Source organism: Callithrix jacchus, chromosome 6, assembly GCF_049354715.1.
Source record: "Callithrix jacchus isolate 240 chromosome 6, calJac240_pri, whole genome shotgun sequence".
NCBI classification, from domain to species: Eukaryota; Metazoa; Chordata; class Mammalia; order Primates; family Cebidae; genus Callithrix; species Callithrix jacchus.
In genome coordinates, this window is record NC_133507.1 from 151,687,938 (window position 1) to 151,700,614 (window position 12,677).

General features: G+C 47.1%; 1 protein-coding gene across 4 annotated transcripts in view; it reads right to left on the minus strand.

The window, feature by feature from the left end:
- Positions 1-210: 210 nt before the first annotated feature.
- Positions 211-12,677, minus strand: part of SP110 (SP110 nuclear body protein) — a 53,321-nt gene continuing 40,854 nt past the window's right edge. For all 4 annotated transcript variants that reach the window (XM_035306013.3, XM_008999669.5, XM_078328789.1 and 1 more), the window contains 7 exons: positions 9,539-9,637; positions 8,910-9,052; positions 4,309-4,424; positions 3,569-3,677; positions 3,196-3,267; positions 2,119-2,259; positions 211-740 (listed from right to left, as the gene is read on the minus strand). In XM_035306013.3, coding sequence (XP_035161904.3) covers positions 627-740; positions 2,119-2,259; positions 3,196-3,267; positions 3,569-3,677; positions 4,309-4,424; positions 8,910-9,052; positions 9,539-9,637 — 794 coding nt within the window. In that variant the 3' untranslated portion in view covers positions 211-626. The remainder of the gene's footprint in view (positions 741-2,118; positions 2,260-3,195; positions 3,268-3,568; positions 3,678-4,308; positions 4,425-8,909; positions 9,053-9,538; positions 9,638-12,677) is intronic.

Consider the following 12,677-nt stretch of genomic DNA (forward strand, 5'->3'; position numbering starts at 1 on the left):
AAAACCATGGTGATAAATGATCAGGCTGATAACACCTGCACCTGCTGCCAAACTTAACATAAAAATAATCCCAAATTCCCCCGTGACGCCTGTGTGCCAAAGCCCCTGCAAATCAAAACAAACCCCTCAAAACCTGAGTTCGAGCAAGCTTCTAGGTCTGACTTTGTTTACAAAAAATGAGAGGAAGAGAGGAATGTACCACTAAGAAAATGCAACCAGAAAATCCTAAAAATTTAATAGGACAAAAACCCTGAGTTCTTCAGTAAATACATGGCAATTTATAGCTTAAAATAGACAGGGACAGATGAGCCAAATGCAATGTGTGAAACTTGTTTAGATCCTGATTTGAACAAATCAACTCTAAAAACCCGGGAGAATATGCACTCTGATGGGGTATCTGATGGTGTTAAGGAGGTGCGAATTCCTTTCTAAGTGTCGATACAGCCTTTCAAAGGCAAAGAGAAAGAATAAAGGTGGTGGAGGGTGTGATAATCCTATGAAGGGTCTGGGTTTGGGTCCTGAGAGCAGCCAATTACATCCCAGACTCGCTGGTGATCAACAGTCCAAGCCAGGGCCTAATCAGCTGGATCCTGAGGTTGGGATGCTTCAGCCTTTCCAGAACAGGGTCAAGGAGGGGTCCGGAAACTGCTATCATTGGCTTCGTGAAAACCAAACACATCTTTGACATCTTTTTCAAATTCTGCCTCTAAGTCAAGTCCTACCTGGCCAAAGTCAGAAGCCTGAAAGAGAAAAAAGCAAACAAATACGTTTAAGGAAGAAGGATTACAGCCATCAAATCACTCATTTTGTTTTTGTTTTGTTTTGAGTCAGGGTCTTTCTCTGTCACTCAGGCTGCGGTAGTGTGGCATCATCATAGCTCAGTGCAGCCTTGAATTCCTGGGCTCAGGTGACCCTCCCACTTCAGCCTTGTGAGTAGCTGAAACTGTAGGCACACATCACTACGCCCAGCTTTTGAAAACTTTTTTTTTCCCCCAGATTGGGGTGAGAAGGTCTTGCTACATTGCTCAGGCTGGTCTCAAACTCCTGGCCTCTGGCGATCATCTCCGCTTGGACTCCCAAAAAGCTTGGATTATAGGTGTCAGTCACCGCACCCAGCCTCACTCATATATTTTTAGGAGCCCCAGCAGTCAGGCAGAATGGATGGGGAGATGCTGTACTAAAATATCAAGAAGCACAAGCCTCCACCTGGTGGTTAACTTCCGCCTGATGGGCAATCTGCACTGAAGGGTTGGTTTTGATCACCGCAAATCTGAGCATGGTGCAAAATAGCTTAAACAAATTTAGAAAAGCATTTCTCGAAAGCCCACTCGCTGAGGAAGGATGACCCTTTGTTCTCCAGGGCTAAGGATATGCCAGACACTGAGTGGCTCTCTGAGCCAACCCTTTCTCCCTCCAGCCCCATGAGTGGGTACCCGTTTACAATGTGTGGTTGGTGAACATGCCAACTCCCGGCATGGAAGAAGGGAGGGAAGCTGGGCGGAGATGAAAATCTTCCTTAGGTACCTCCCCCAAAATTTCTGTACAAGCGAGGATAAAAATTAGGGCAAACCAAAGTTAAAAATGTCTTGGATTGAAAGATAGCTCAACTAGCTGTCTCTCCCTCATAAAGGAGGGTGAAACTCACACTGTATTGGAAGGCAATTCCAGATGTTTGAGTTCAATGGGAAGTTTTTGTATAAAAAAATGCAAGCCTGAATATCCAGGACATTTAACTGATTTTGTTTTGCTTGCTTATTGATTTTCATATTTGTGAGACAGGAAGAACAATATAAGTATAAACTGCCTTTCCTTCCAGTTTGAACAAAGAGGCCGGATGCCATTTACCGCTCTAGGTGGGAATGGGCTGCTGATCTGGGAACAGAGTGTGGTTTTTTCAGCTACTGTTCCGGGATCCCTTCCCCGTCCTGCTTGCTTTTCTTTTTACCCCTCACACCTTGTCTCCAGGAATGCGGAGGCGGGTTTTTTTTTTCCGTAATCCTTGTCTTGCGTGAGATCTCCCCAGGAAGAAACTGGGTGTAATTCTTGCAAAATTCCGCTGTCCCCGAAATTAGAGGAAAGTAGAAAAGATGCAGAAAGGAAGCAGGAAATGCCCTTTACCTTGTAGAATGTTTTATGGTTGCGAAAGATCAGGCGCACGTCTCGCACAAACCATGCCACCGTGTACATTTCCGTAATCAGCCTTTCCTTAATCAGGTCCAACCACATCGCTTCCTGAAAGGGCTCACCATAATCTCGAATCTGGGGACAAAGCCACCACAGAGGTGACGTTAGCACAGCTGTCATCACTGGAGCGGATCCAGCTTAAATACAATCCAAGCCTTTATTTCCAGGATAACAATAATATCATCTGACCTCTTTAGGCCAGCCATTGTTCTAGGCACTAGATAAACTAAATTCTAAGCCAAGTATATGAATATGTAATCTCCACATTTACGGGAACAATAAATAATGAGGCCCATTTCATAGATGAGCAAGCCAAGAGATGGGGAGGTCAAGGAACCTACCCAAGATGTCTCAGCTAGAAAGTGGTAGAGCTGGGATGGGAACCCACACGGTTTGGCATCTGTGACTTTTTCTTTTTTTGAGATGGAGTCTCATTCTGTCACCCAGGTTGGAGTACAGTGGCACGGTCTCGGCTCACTGCAACCTCCGCCTCCCGGGTTCAAGCGATTCTCCTCCCTCAGCCTCCTGAGTAGTTGAGATTACAGGTGCCTGCCACCAAGTCCAGCTAATTTTCATATTTTTGTAGAGATGGGGTTTTGCCATGTTGGCCAGGCTGGTCTCAAACTCCTATCCTCAGGTGATCTTCCCACCTCAGCCTCCCAAAGTGCTGGGATTACAGGCGTGAGCTGCTGTGCCCAGCTGGCACCTGTGACTCTTAATCCCTAGTAGGAAAGACATTCCTCCCAAAGAGAAGATGAAACTGAGATACACAGGAAGGGAAGCAACTCGCCAGGTATCCCAGTGCCTCTGCATGGTGGGGTGGAGTTTGAACCAGGCATTCCCTCTCCAGCTAACCCCCTGCTAAATCCCCTGCTTCCCTGCTCCTCTGCTGCCATGCTGGCCTTCTCTCCTGCTCTCCAGCTTCCTGAGCAAACCGCAGCACCTGCCAGATTCAGCCCCCCAATTTCTCAAAATGCATTTTATGCAAGAGAACCGTAAAATATGACTTACATTAAGTGGGATGGCAGTAAAAAAGGAGCTTTGTGGGTGACAGTAGGCCTTCAAGAGGAGGAACTCACATTTCTGTAAAACATGAAGAGGGCTTGAGAGTGAAACACTGCTCGGAAACAGTGAAGTCAGGCCAGTGCCTAGACATGCGCACAGACGGGGCAGCCAGGTGCAGTCAGCATTCCAACCATGCTTATGAGGCCCACGGGGTGTGTGGGATTTTGATTAGACTCTGTGTTTGGGCAGTAAATAAATCATCATCCTCTAAAGGGAGACATTGAAGGCTCCCTTTGGTGCACTGCCCTGAACCTGTGCCTGTTTGTGCTTCTCCTGCGAGCAGGGAAAAACAAAGGCTTGGGGTTTGCACCCAACTCACCAACTGTTCCTGAGGCTGCATCCGCCTCTCCAGGATCTTAGATACACGATGGCACTGCTGGCTCCCAGAAGACCTCTTCATCCTGCAGAAGGTGCAGCTCCAGGGGGTCCTGAGAGGTTGGACATAAGATGAGCAGAGGGCAGGGCTCCTGGAAATGGCCACCATTCCTGTGGCTGCCACTGTCCTCTCTCCGGAAGGATGGGCTCAGTCATGAGGGCGGAACACCTCCCAGAGTGTCCAAGAGTCCCATACGGGGTCTCCAGCATTGACCCTTCCCTCGCATCAGTGGTAAGCGCAGGTGGCCAGGCTGAGGAAGGTGGCGTCACTGTGAGTGTGTGCTCTCTTCTCTTCCTTTGTGGCAGGCACAAAGGAGCCCTGCCTGCCAGGCTTGAGTGTCCAAATCTGGGCTTTCACCTGCAGGGACCTCAGGCCTCCATCAGCCGGATGAGACCGTGTTCACCGTGTGTGACAAGCTGTGCTTCCTGTGTTTTCTGAGTAGGCACAGAATATAAGCTGGCTTTTCCCGTCCCCAACGCCCCTTGGACAGGACTCCCTGCTATCCAAGGAATAGCATCCTAGGAAAGGGCACCTCCAGGGTCAAGAGGCTCACTGGCAGCCTCAGAGACCCAGAGAGGCCCAGAGTCTCTGACACCAGATTACTCTCTGTCACACCCCTGTCCCGGACACTCACAGGTCCTGCCCTTCCATCTGGAGGTGAGGCGCCGCTGCATCCCACTCACCTCTTGGCTTCCACAGGGGGGATGTGACAGTCCTCATGGAAGGCTCGTGGACAAGTACCGCAGCAGAGAAGTTGTCCCCCTTTACAGCACACCTCGCATTGATCCGAGTTTTTCCACTGCAAGGGCAGATAACGTGGGCACCGCTAGGACCGTGGAGACCCACAAATGCTGACCCTGTGGGGTTCTAGAGCATGTCATTTTTGTGTGTGCCAGAGCGGATACCCAAACCCAATTTTGAGTGGGGGGCGCTGATGCCACCTCCCTGGGGAAAACTGCAAGATGATCGGCACAAGCAGAGCATCTGGGTGGTGAGCACCAACATCGCCGACACCAAGAAAGGGCTTTTCTTCTCTGGCTGTGGCTTGCTAACGGGTTCTGCTGCATTTTGACCTGTGTTGCTGCCTGCTGGCAAGCTTGTGCTTTGAGCTGGGCCACTCTAGGCAGCATTCGCTAAGCCCCACCAAACCTCTGTTAATAGAGCTAACTGACCAAAGTAAGATACGATGAGAGCTGGCGTGTTGGCGCAGGAGTGTGGGAACGGTTGTTCCTGGCGCCTTGCCTAACTGCCCCATGGCTGTGACATAACATGGCTCTAGAATGTTCCATAGTGGGCATGGATGCTGTGACCCAGTAAATAACAAATTAAAATAACTAAAATTAAGTTATCTTTGGCACCTACGATCAGCTTTACAAAATGAAACTCCATGGACCTCTGTTAAAATATTTAATACTGATCAATATAATTAAAATGAACTTTCAAGGATTGAAACTCATTATAGAAGATCTATTTAGAGAAGGGGTGACTAGTCCCACTGTTTCTCCATTTAAAAGCCCAATTTCGTCTGTTCTTAAACTTGGAAAGAATGAATGATGCCTCATGGTGAATGACTGCAATCTGAATGCTGTGACCCCACCTGTGAAGGCCCAGTGCTATTGAAATTACTGATTCCATCCACTTAGCAATTGGTAAATACTCTGCAGACACAGATTTGACTAATGTGTTCTGCTCCGTGTCTATTTCAACAGCATCTCAGCTGTGGGTTGCTTTCACTCCCGAAGGGACACAATAGACCATTATCTGGCTACTACAGGGTCCCTTGACAGTTCCTCCACCATAGGCAATCTTTGCACGCAGGATTTGAACTGCATCTGACACTCTCTAGGAGCACAGGATCACATCACCCTGAAGGTGATCACCTCTCAGCAGATTCATTTGACACCCTCAGGACATTACTCACAAGCAGCTCACAGAAAAAGATGGGGTTTGAGTTTCTGCATGGATGTGGAATTAAAATAAAACAAAAAAGCATGGGCCACTGTGCCAGACAGAGTACAGGGATCCGCCACCATCTGGGCATTATCTGGTGAGTCGAGGGATGCTCCATCCCTGACACTGTCAAAAAATAATTACTGATCCTTAAGTGCCCACAGTGTTCTAACAAGCCTCCAAGCATCCTTTGGGCCTCTGGAGTTCTGGAGAAAATGAATCCCTCATAGATTTTAGATAAGCCCATTTATGTTGTTACTTGCAAACAGGCCCACTTTGAATGGGGCTCCTTCTAACAAAAGGTTTGAGAATCTGTCAAATTGCGTTACAGCAGGCATTCCCATTAGTGCCCTCCAGAGTCTGGAGACTTCTTCTCATGCCTCCTAGCATCTCTGGACCACCCATGATGGCCATGGGCTTCTGGTATTAAAAAAAAAAGAACCCCAAAAGCTGTTCTCCTCAGCCCCACACTATATGCCATTCGAGTGGCAGTTGCTGGCTACATCCAGGCCCTTCTGGAGATGGAGGCTCTCACAAGCCAAGCCTGTGGCTCTTTGCACCAGCTGTCTATCATGTGTGGGTCATGGAGGCAGCACCCTGCAGGTGACCACAAAGCACACTTTAGGAGTGCAGCATCGGTCTCTTTGTTGTACACATACACAAGTGAGACTGCAGTGGAGACAGAGGTGCTGCAGAGCAGGAGTCATGACGGATGACGGGGCTGAGGGCAAGGCCTGCACTGGCTCATTCTCAGTTGGATAAACCTTCATCTTCTTCTCCCAACCTGGCCCTGGAAGGTGGGACTGAGAGGCTGAGTCAAGCATGCCCCTGGCTATTATGTGCTGACATGTGGCATTAGGACAGTTAGAGGATATTATTGCATTGGGGCTATTAATGAATGATCTGGATTTTAAAGATCTTTTTTCTTCCGGTTGCAAAAGATAATAAATGGTCATTGTAATTCCAACTGTACATAAATGTATAACACAGAAGGCAAATGGCCCTGTGATCTCATCTCAAAATAAGTGAGGTCGATTCTTTTGGCTATTTTTTTTACTCATAGACCTATCTACACATTCACATAAGCAGCAATGGGTTCCTTCCCCACATCACTACTACCGTAAATATCCTGAAACTCTCCTGACCTCAAAACCCTTTGGTGGTTTTTCCACTGATTGAATGATAACTCGATACGTACGAATCCATGTATACATGTCTATATCAAAGGTCTAATATTCTAGAAGAAAGGCTTTTACAACAGCATCCTGTAGCTGTATCAGTTCATTCTGCAATACTGATAGAACTTGCGTTCGTCCCTAATTTTTTGCTACGATTATGTTACACTGAGCAAGCACCCTCGTTCTCAGGGCATTTCAAATAAGCACAGGAAAGATGATTTATCTAATAGCATTGGGAGACCACTGCCTTAAACTTTGAATGAATCCAGCCTGGTCAGGCCAGCCTCCGGGGCAATATGAGAGAAGCACCCTTGTCTTGCTGGAAGTTCACATCTAATGGGAAGCTCACGAGTGGAACTGATGTCTGCAGAACATATTTAAGCAAGTAGAGGAGGTTGAGGAGGGGGAGTTAGTTCAGCCAACAGATGGTTGCCATTCCACCTGTAGGGAGGCCCTGCAGAGACAAAACTCAGTTTAAAGGTGTCATTCCATCCTGGTGCTACCAATAAGCATGGAACCTTCAGCCATACTTAGTGTGTGATCACAGAGGATCCTCTTTTCCTTTCATATGCTGTTCCTATTTCAATGCCTTTTTTTTTTTTGCTTTTCATGTTGCCCCAGTTGGAGTGCAGTGGAGGCACGATCTCACCTCACTGCAACCTCTGCTTCCAGAGCTCAAGTGATCCTCCCACCTCAGCCTCCTGAGTAGCTGGGACTGCAGATACATGCCACCATGCCTGGCTAATTTTTGTATGTTTTGTAAAGAAGGGGTTTTTCCACGTTGCCTAGGCTGGTCTCAAACTCCTGGGCTCAGGGGATCCACCCACCTTGGTCTCCCAGAGTGCTGAGATTACATTGTATTGTATAGTGACACAGAGTCTCACTATATCACTCAGGCTGGTCTTGAACTCCTGGGCTCAAGCAATCCTCCTACCTCAGCCTTACCTGGGACTGCAGGTGCACACCACCATTCCTGGCTGATTAAAACAAATTTGTTAGAGATGGGGTCTTGCTAGGTTGCCTAGGCTCAGAGCATTTTATTTCTGACAACTTTGGTTTACAGCACTCCAAATATCCAGATCTTTTTCTAAAACACATGGACATGAGCTTTTTCATCTAATTTTTATTTTAGAGTCATTTGCTTCCCCATCCCAAATTAACTATGAAGATTATGATTTTGAAGATGCCGTGCCCACATGTGGAGGTGAGTCAGAGCTGGGAAACTCAGAAGCGCTAACTGAGCCTCCAGACAGGGAAAGTCTGCAAGATGGTGACTGACAGTGTAGTAGAAATTCACTTGCTATTTAAGTCTCTCTTGAGATTTATTCTTGGAGGACAGAGCAAAAGTCCATTCTGAAAGACTGAAGGAGTCAATGAATGAGGTTATTCTGGAGGTTTTTCTTTTGTAGATACTGGCCTTCCCACTTCCTAGTGAATATCTGTATCCGGATAGCACAGTGGATCTCAAACCCAAGGCGTCCAAAAGAAAAATTAGCTCCCTCTCACAGTCAGCTTTTCTTTTGGACTTCACTTAGTGATAAAATCATTTTTTCCCCCTGTTACTCAAACCCACGAGCCAAGTTCTTCTTTCTTAGTTGTTTCCCACCCATTCCTTTCTCTTTCCATTTCTTCCTCTCTAGATAAAATTTTTATGATTTCATTCTAGTGATAATTTCTTGAGTGTCACTGAGACGCCTTGTGTTGGGTCCTGGTCTCACAAAGCCTAGTTGTTCTCAGGACAGGAATAGTGGGCTGTGGACATGCAGAGGAGAGACAGACCATGGACTGGGGGGCCTGGAAATGTCAGGGGGCCCAGATGAGCTGGGCGTTGAGTAGGTGTCAGGTAGAGGATGCAGGGGAGTGGTTGTAGGCATCTGTCTTCAGCTAGTTTATTTTTAGCTTCTTACATCTCTCTTGACCTCAGACCCCTTTGCCTGCATTTAACGTTCCTACACTCCTTTCCTTGGATTTAAAGTTCTCCACCATCAGGAACAATCTGTGCCCCTAACTCTGTCAGCCATATTTTGAACATTTAGCTCCTTATAAATCATGCTGTTGAATCCTAATGGGAGCTCTTCACATTTCTGCTGTTAAAGGTTCCACTTCTCCTTCAAGGATTTAAAGCTGTCCCCTATCTTCCCTTGTCATGACACTACCTTCAGCAGCTCTAATAGGGGCTTTCCTCTGCAACGTATACTCCGTTTCCAGTTCTTTGTGTCTCTTCCTTTTCCTTCAATTTCAAATTCTTTTGGTGTGAGCCAAGCTCCGTTCTCATTCTGAATGCACTTCGTTGAGGATCCTGTAAGAAAAAGACAGCCCGTTTTTGGATCTACCCCCATCCTCTGTGAATTCACCCCAAACCTCTGAACTCCTCCTAATTGTGGCCTTCTACCTTTCCGGGTCAAGCGAGACTTCCTCTGTGAGGTGGAAATAGTAGCAGGGAAGTCTGGATGCCTCTTCTCTTAGACTGAAGGCAGCCCTAAAGCCTGAGTGGTGAGGGGGTGGGACAGAATTTGCATTCATGTGGTACCTACATGCAGCAAGGACATGGCTGTCACTACCGCAGGGGTCCATAGGTGACTTCCAGGTGGGAGTGGAATGGTCTGGTTGCCGGAAATATCATGATGTGGAAGGGTTTGAAAATTCCTTCCAAGGAAGCATTTCTTCTTCTGCAGTCTAGCTAGCAGGGTCCATTTCCTGATCAATTATACACACAGGTATTTTCCCCTCTTCTAGCAATTCCTTCATCTAGGGATTCCAAAGGGCAGAAGACCAAGGAACTCACCGTGTTTCATTTTCGCCTTATATAAAATCCCTTTTGCCTCACCACAGGTCACAGGGAGCTCAGACCAGTGAAAATCCACAGTGTCACTTTTGAGGTTTTCTGAAAGTAGAAGAGAACCGTTTGGTGTTATTCAGTCTTCATTCCATCTTCCTCTTGCACTCTCCCCTCCGTGGATTCCAATCACGCACAGGGTACTGGGGAACATTCTCCGGTTAGTGCAGGAAATCTTCCATCTCGAGTGGCAGATAAGCGATGTGTACACGGCAGATTAACTATGTGTACATTACATGGCGACCTGCAATAAACCACCACCGCCGCCGCCAGCAACCCTACAGCAAACAGAACATTTTAGTAGAACATACAGGGCTTCTTCAGTGAAAGTGTCTCAATTTGCAAGCTGACGTGCATCACCTAATCGGCTTCTCTTCTACAAGCCTCCTGCTGATCTCTCTGTGCTGATGGAAGTTGCCTACTAAAATATTTCTTTGCATTCATTTTGCCAGAGGGGGAAATATCTTCATTTATAATCTTATTTCCTGATTCAAATGAAGACTTGGGCGAGTGAGGTGGCTGGCGCTGAGGGGATGGTGTCAGTCTTCATTATTTCCTGTTTCTTTTCATTCTATTGCTTCCCTGTTGCTTCCTTGATGTATAAAAGAAAACCCTGAAGAGCACTGAACTAATTTCCCAGTTGCTCATGGAGAGGTCTGGCAACTCAGAACCCCTGGATAGAAATCGGGGGTTTAGATTCAGAAGAAGCAGTTCTAAGAGGTTTTAAAATGAATATCAGTGATTCCTGCTGCCTTCTCCTCTAACCTCACTGTGGCTCAATTCATGAAAGAGAAAGCAGGGGCTGTTTCTCTGGGCAGAAATGAAGGGGCTGTCTGTGTCTTATGTTGAGTTACAGAGGATGTGACACCTAAAATGAGTCTAGGAGAACATCTGGTCCAACTCTCTCCCTTGCCTCAAATAGTTATTGAAAGAGCTAAAGGAAAACAAATGACAAAACAAGAACATTGATGGAAAAAGGAAGAAAGAGCATCAGTGGCGAAGAAGCCATTCATTTCTCTGGAAAGATACAAGGCAGACAGTCAGACTGAGAGAGGAGGGACCCCTGAGAGGTGAGGACATAACCCCCCAAAGAGTCCCACAGGATGCCAAGCCTCACAGAGCAGGGGCTGGCAGGAAGGCCAGGCATGGGGGTGGAGGGTAGGGGTGTGGAAACTTGGTGGGACAAACTTGGCTTCAACAGCCAGCCCTCTTGCATGGAGTGGCCAGCTCCACCATTTGTCTCTAGACTCTAGTCAGTAAATATGGCACAGCAGATGAGAACATGGCCTCAGGAGCCAGACTCGTGGGGTGGGGAGGGGTGGGGGTGGGAGGGGCTTGTAATCCTGGCCCTGCAACTTACTAGAAGGATTACCTAAGTGTGCATCACTGTTAACAAATTTGAGTGGAAAATTTGCTGCCGCTGGTTCCTAATGTGAGTGAAAGGCAGAGCTCCAGGTGACTCTGGACCACTACTGCAAACCTTGAGGGAGATGAGCACAGCTATGGGACCTTCTACAGTTCTCTGTCTCCACAGAAATGTCTTCTCTAATCCCCTGGAGTGAATATAGATTTAGGGGACATGAATGTCCCCAAAGCATTTGCAAGCAGGTGACGGAACAGGGGGTGGCTTTGGGGGCCACAGGTAGCAAGCTGATGTGCAGAGTCATGGACACAAGCATCTGTCCCTTCCTCCAGTGGAGGCAGGTCATCAAGTGAGGTGGGGCCTTTAGACTTCTAAAGCCAAATGCCCTATGCCTGAAGACAGCTTTCCAGCCTGTTCCCAGTAGTTCTGAGTTTGGCTCAGTCTCACCTACTCATCTCAGCAACCAGGCCTTGATGGATGGAACCCTGCCGCAGTGGTGGATTCAGATCCATATTAGGAAGTGTGAGCAAACAACGAGGAGCCTGCTGTGAAAAGCAAGCAATTAGAACAGAGAGCTAAGGGAAAGGAAAAGCACGGTGGAGAAAATTCAGAAGAAAAGCCTACTCGAGACGAGGAATAGCAGCATGGCAAAAAACAAATTCCTAGTCCAGAAGACTACCTTTAGGAATTCCTACAGAACGTAGGGAGGAAGCACAAGGTGGAAATGATGCATGGGAAGACCACAGGCCTGGGGAGGACTTGGGAGCTCTATGATGTGTGCATGAGTGGTCTGGGGAGGGGACAATGGGGGTGGAGGTAGGATGCTGGGAGGAAAAGTGATAGTCAAGGAAATAGTAAGAGCAGCAGGTGCGCTATGTCATCTATCCTCACAAAGTGTAAGAACGAGAAAGCAATGACTGCCCCCATTTTATAGATGAGGGACTTGGGCTCAGATAATGGAGAGAGAATTACTGGTGGTCACCACACTACATGGGGTGGAGCTGGCATTGGAATTCAGATATGCCGGACCCCATATCTAGCGCTCTTTCCACATCACTAGAAATGCCATGAAAATCCAAATCATACAAGCAACAAAGCACAGACACCCTGCATTTAGTGAGAAGTTACAGACAGAAGAAGCTGATGCTGAGGGACAACTGTCAACATTTGCCTGGGCTCCTGCCTCTACCAGTGTTTCATAGAAAGACTAGGCGGCATCTGGGTTCATCTATATTTTTAGTGTAAAGAAAAAAGGGCTTGAAATTGGAACACACAGGTTGATTTTAGCTCATTCAAGTCTTTCACCCTTTCATTGAATCTGTAAGAGGGGCTGATAACACTCACTTATTATGGGAATTAAATGGCAAAATGTAGATCAAAGTGCTTTGCCGACTGGAAAGTAATGTATACTTTTATATGGTTATCAAGGACTCTGCATAAGGTTGTATGGGTTGTGCACTGAGCAAGGACTCTACCTTTAACGGGTGCTTTGATTCATATTAGAAACAAAATCAGGTTACATGCTTAGTACAACAATCTTCCAGCAGAGGGCAGAGAAGGGTTTGTTTTCAAGAATTGGCTCTGACAGATGAGGCAGTGAATTGAGGAAGGGGCACCTTTTTCTAACCCAGCATGAATCAGATGGGTCCAGGTACTGGTATTCATGCTTGGTGAAGAAGTACAACTGTGTGAGGCATGGGAGCTGGACATACAGCAATGGGCAAG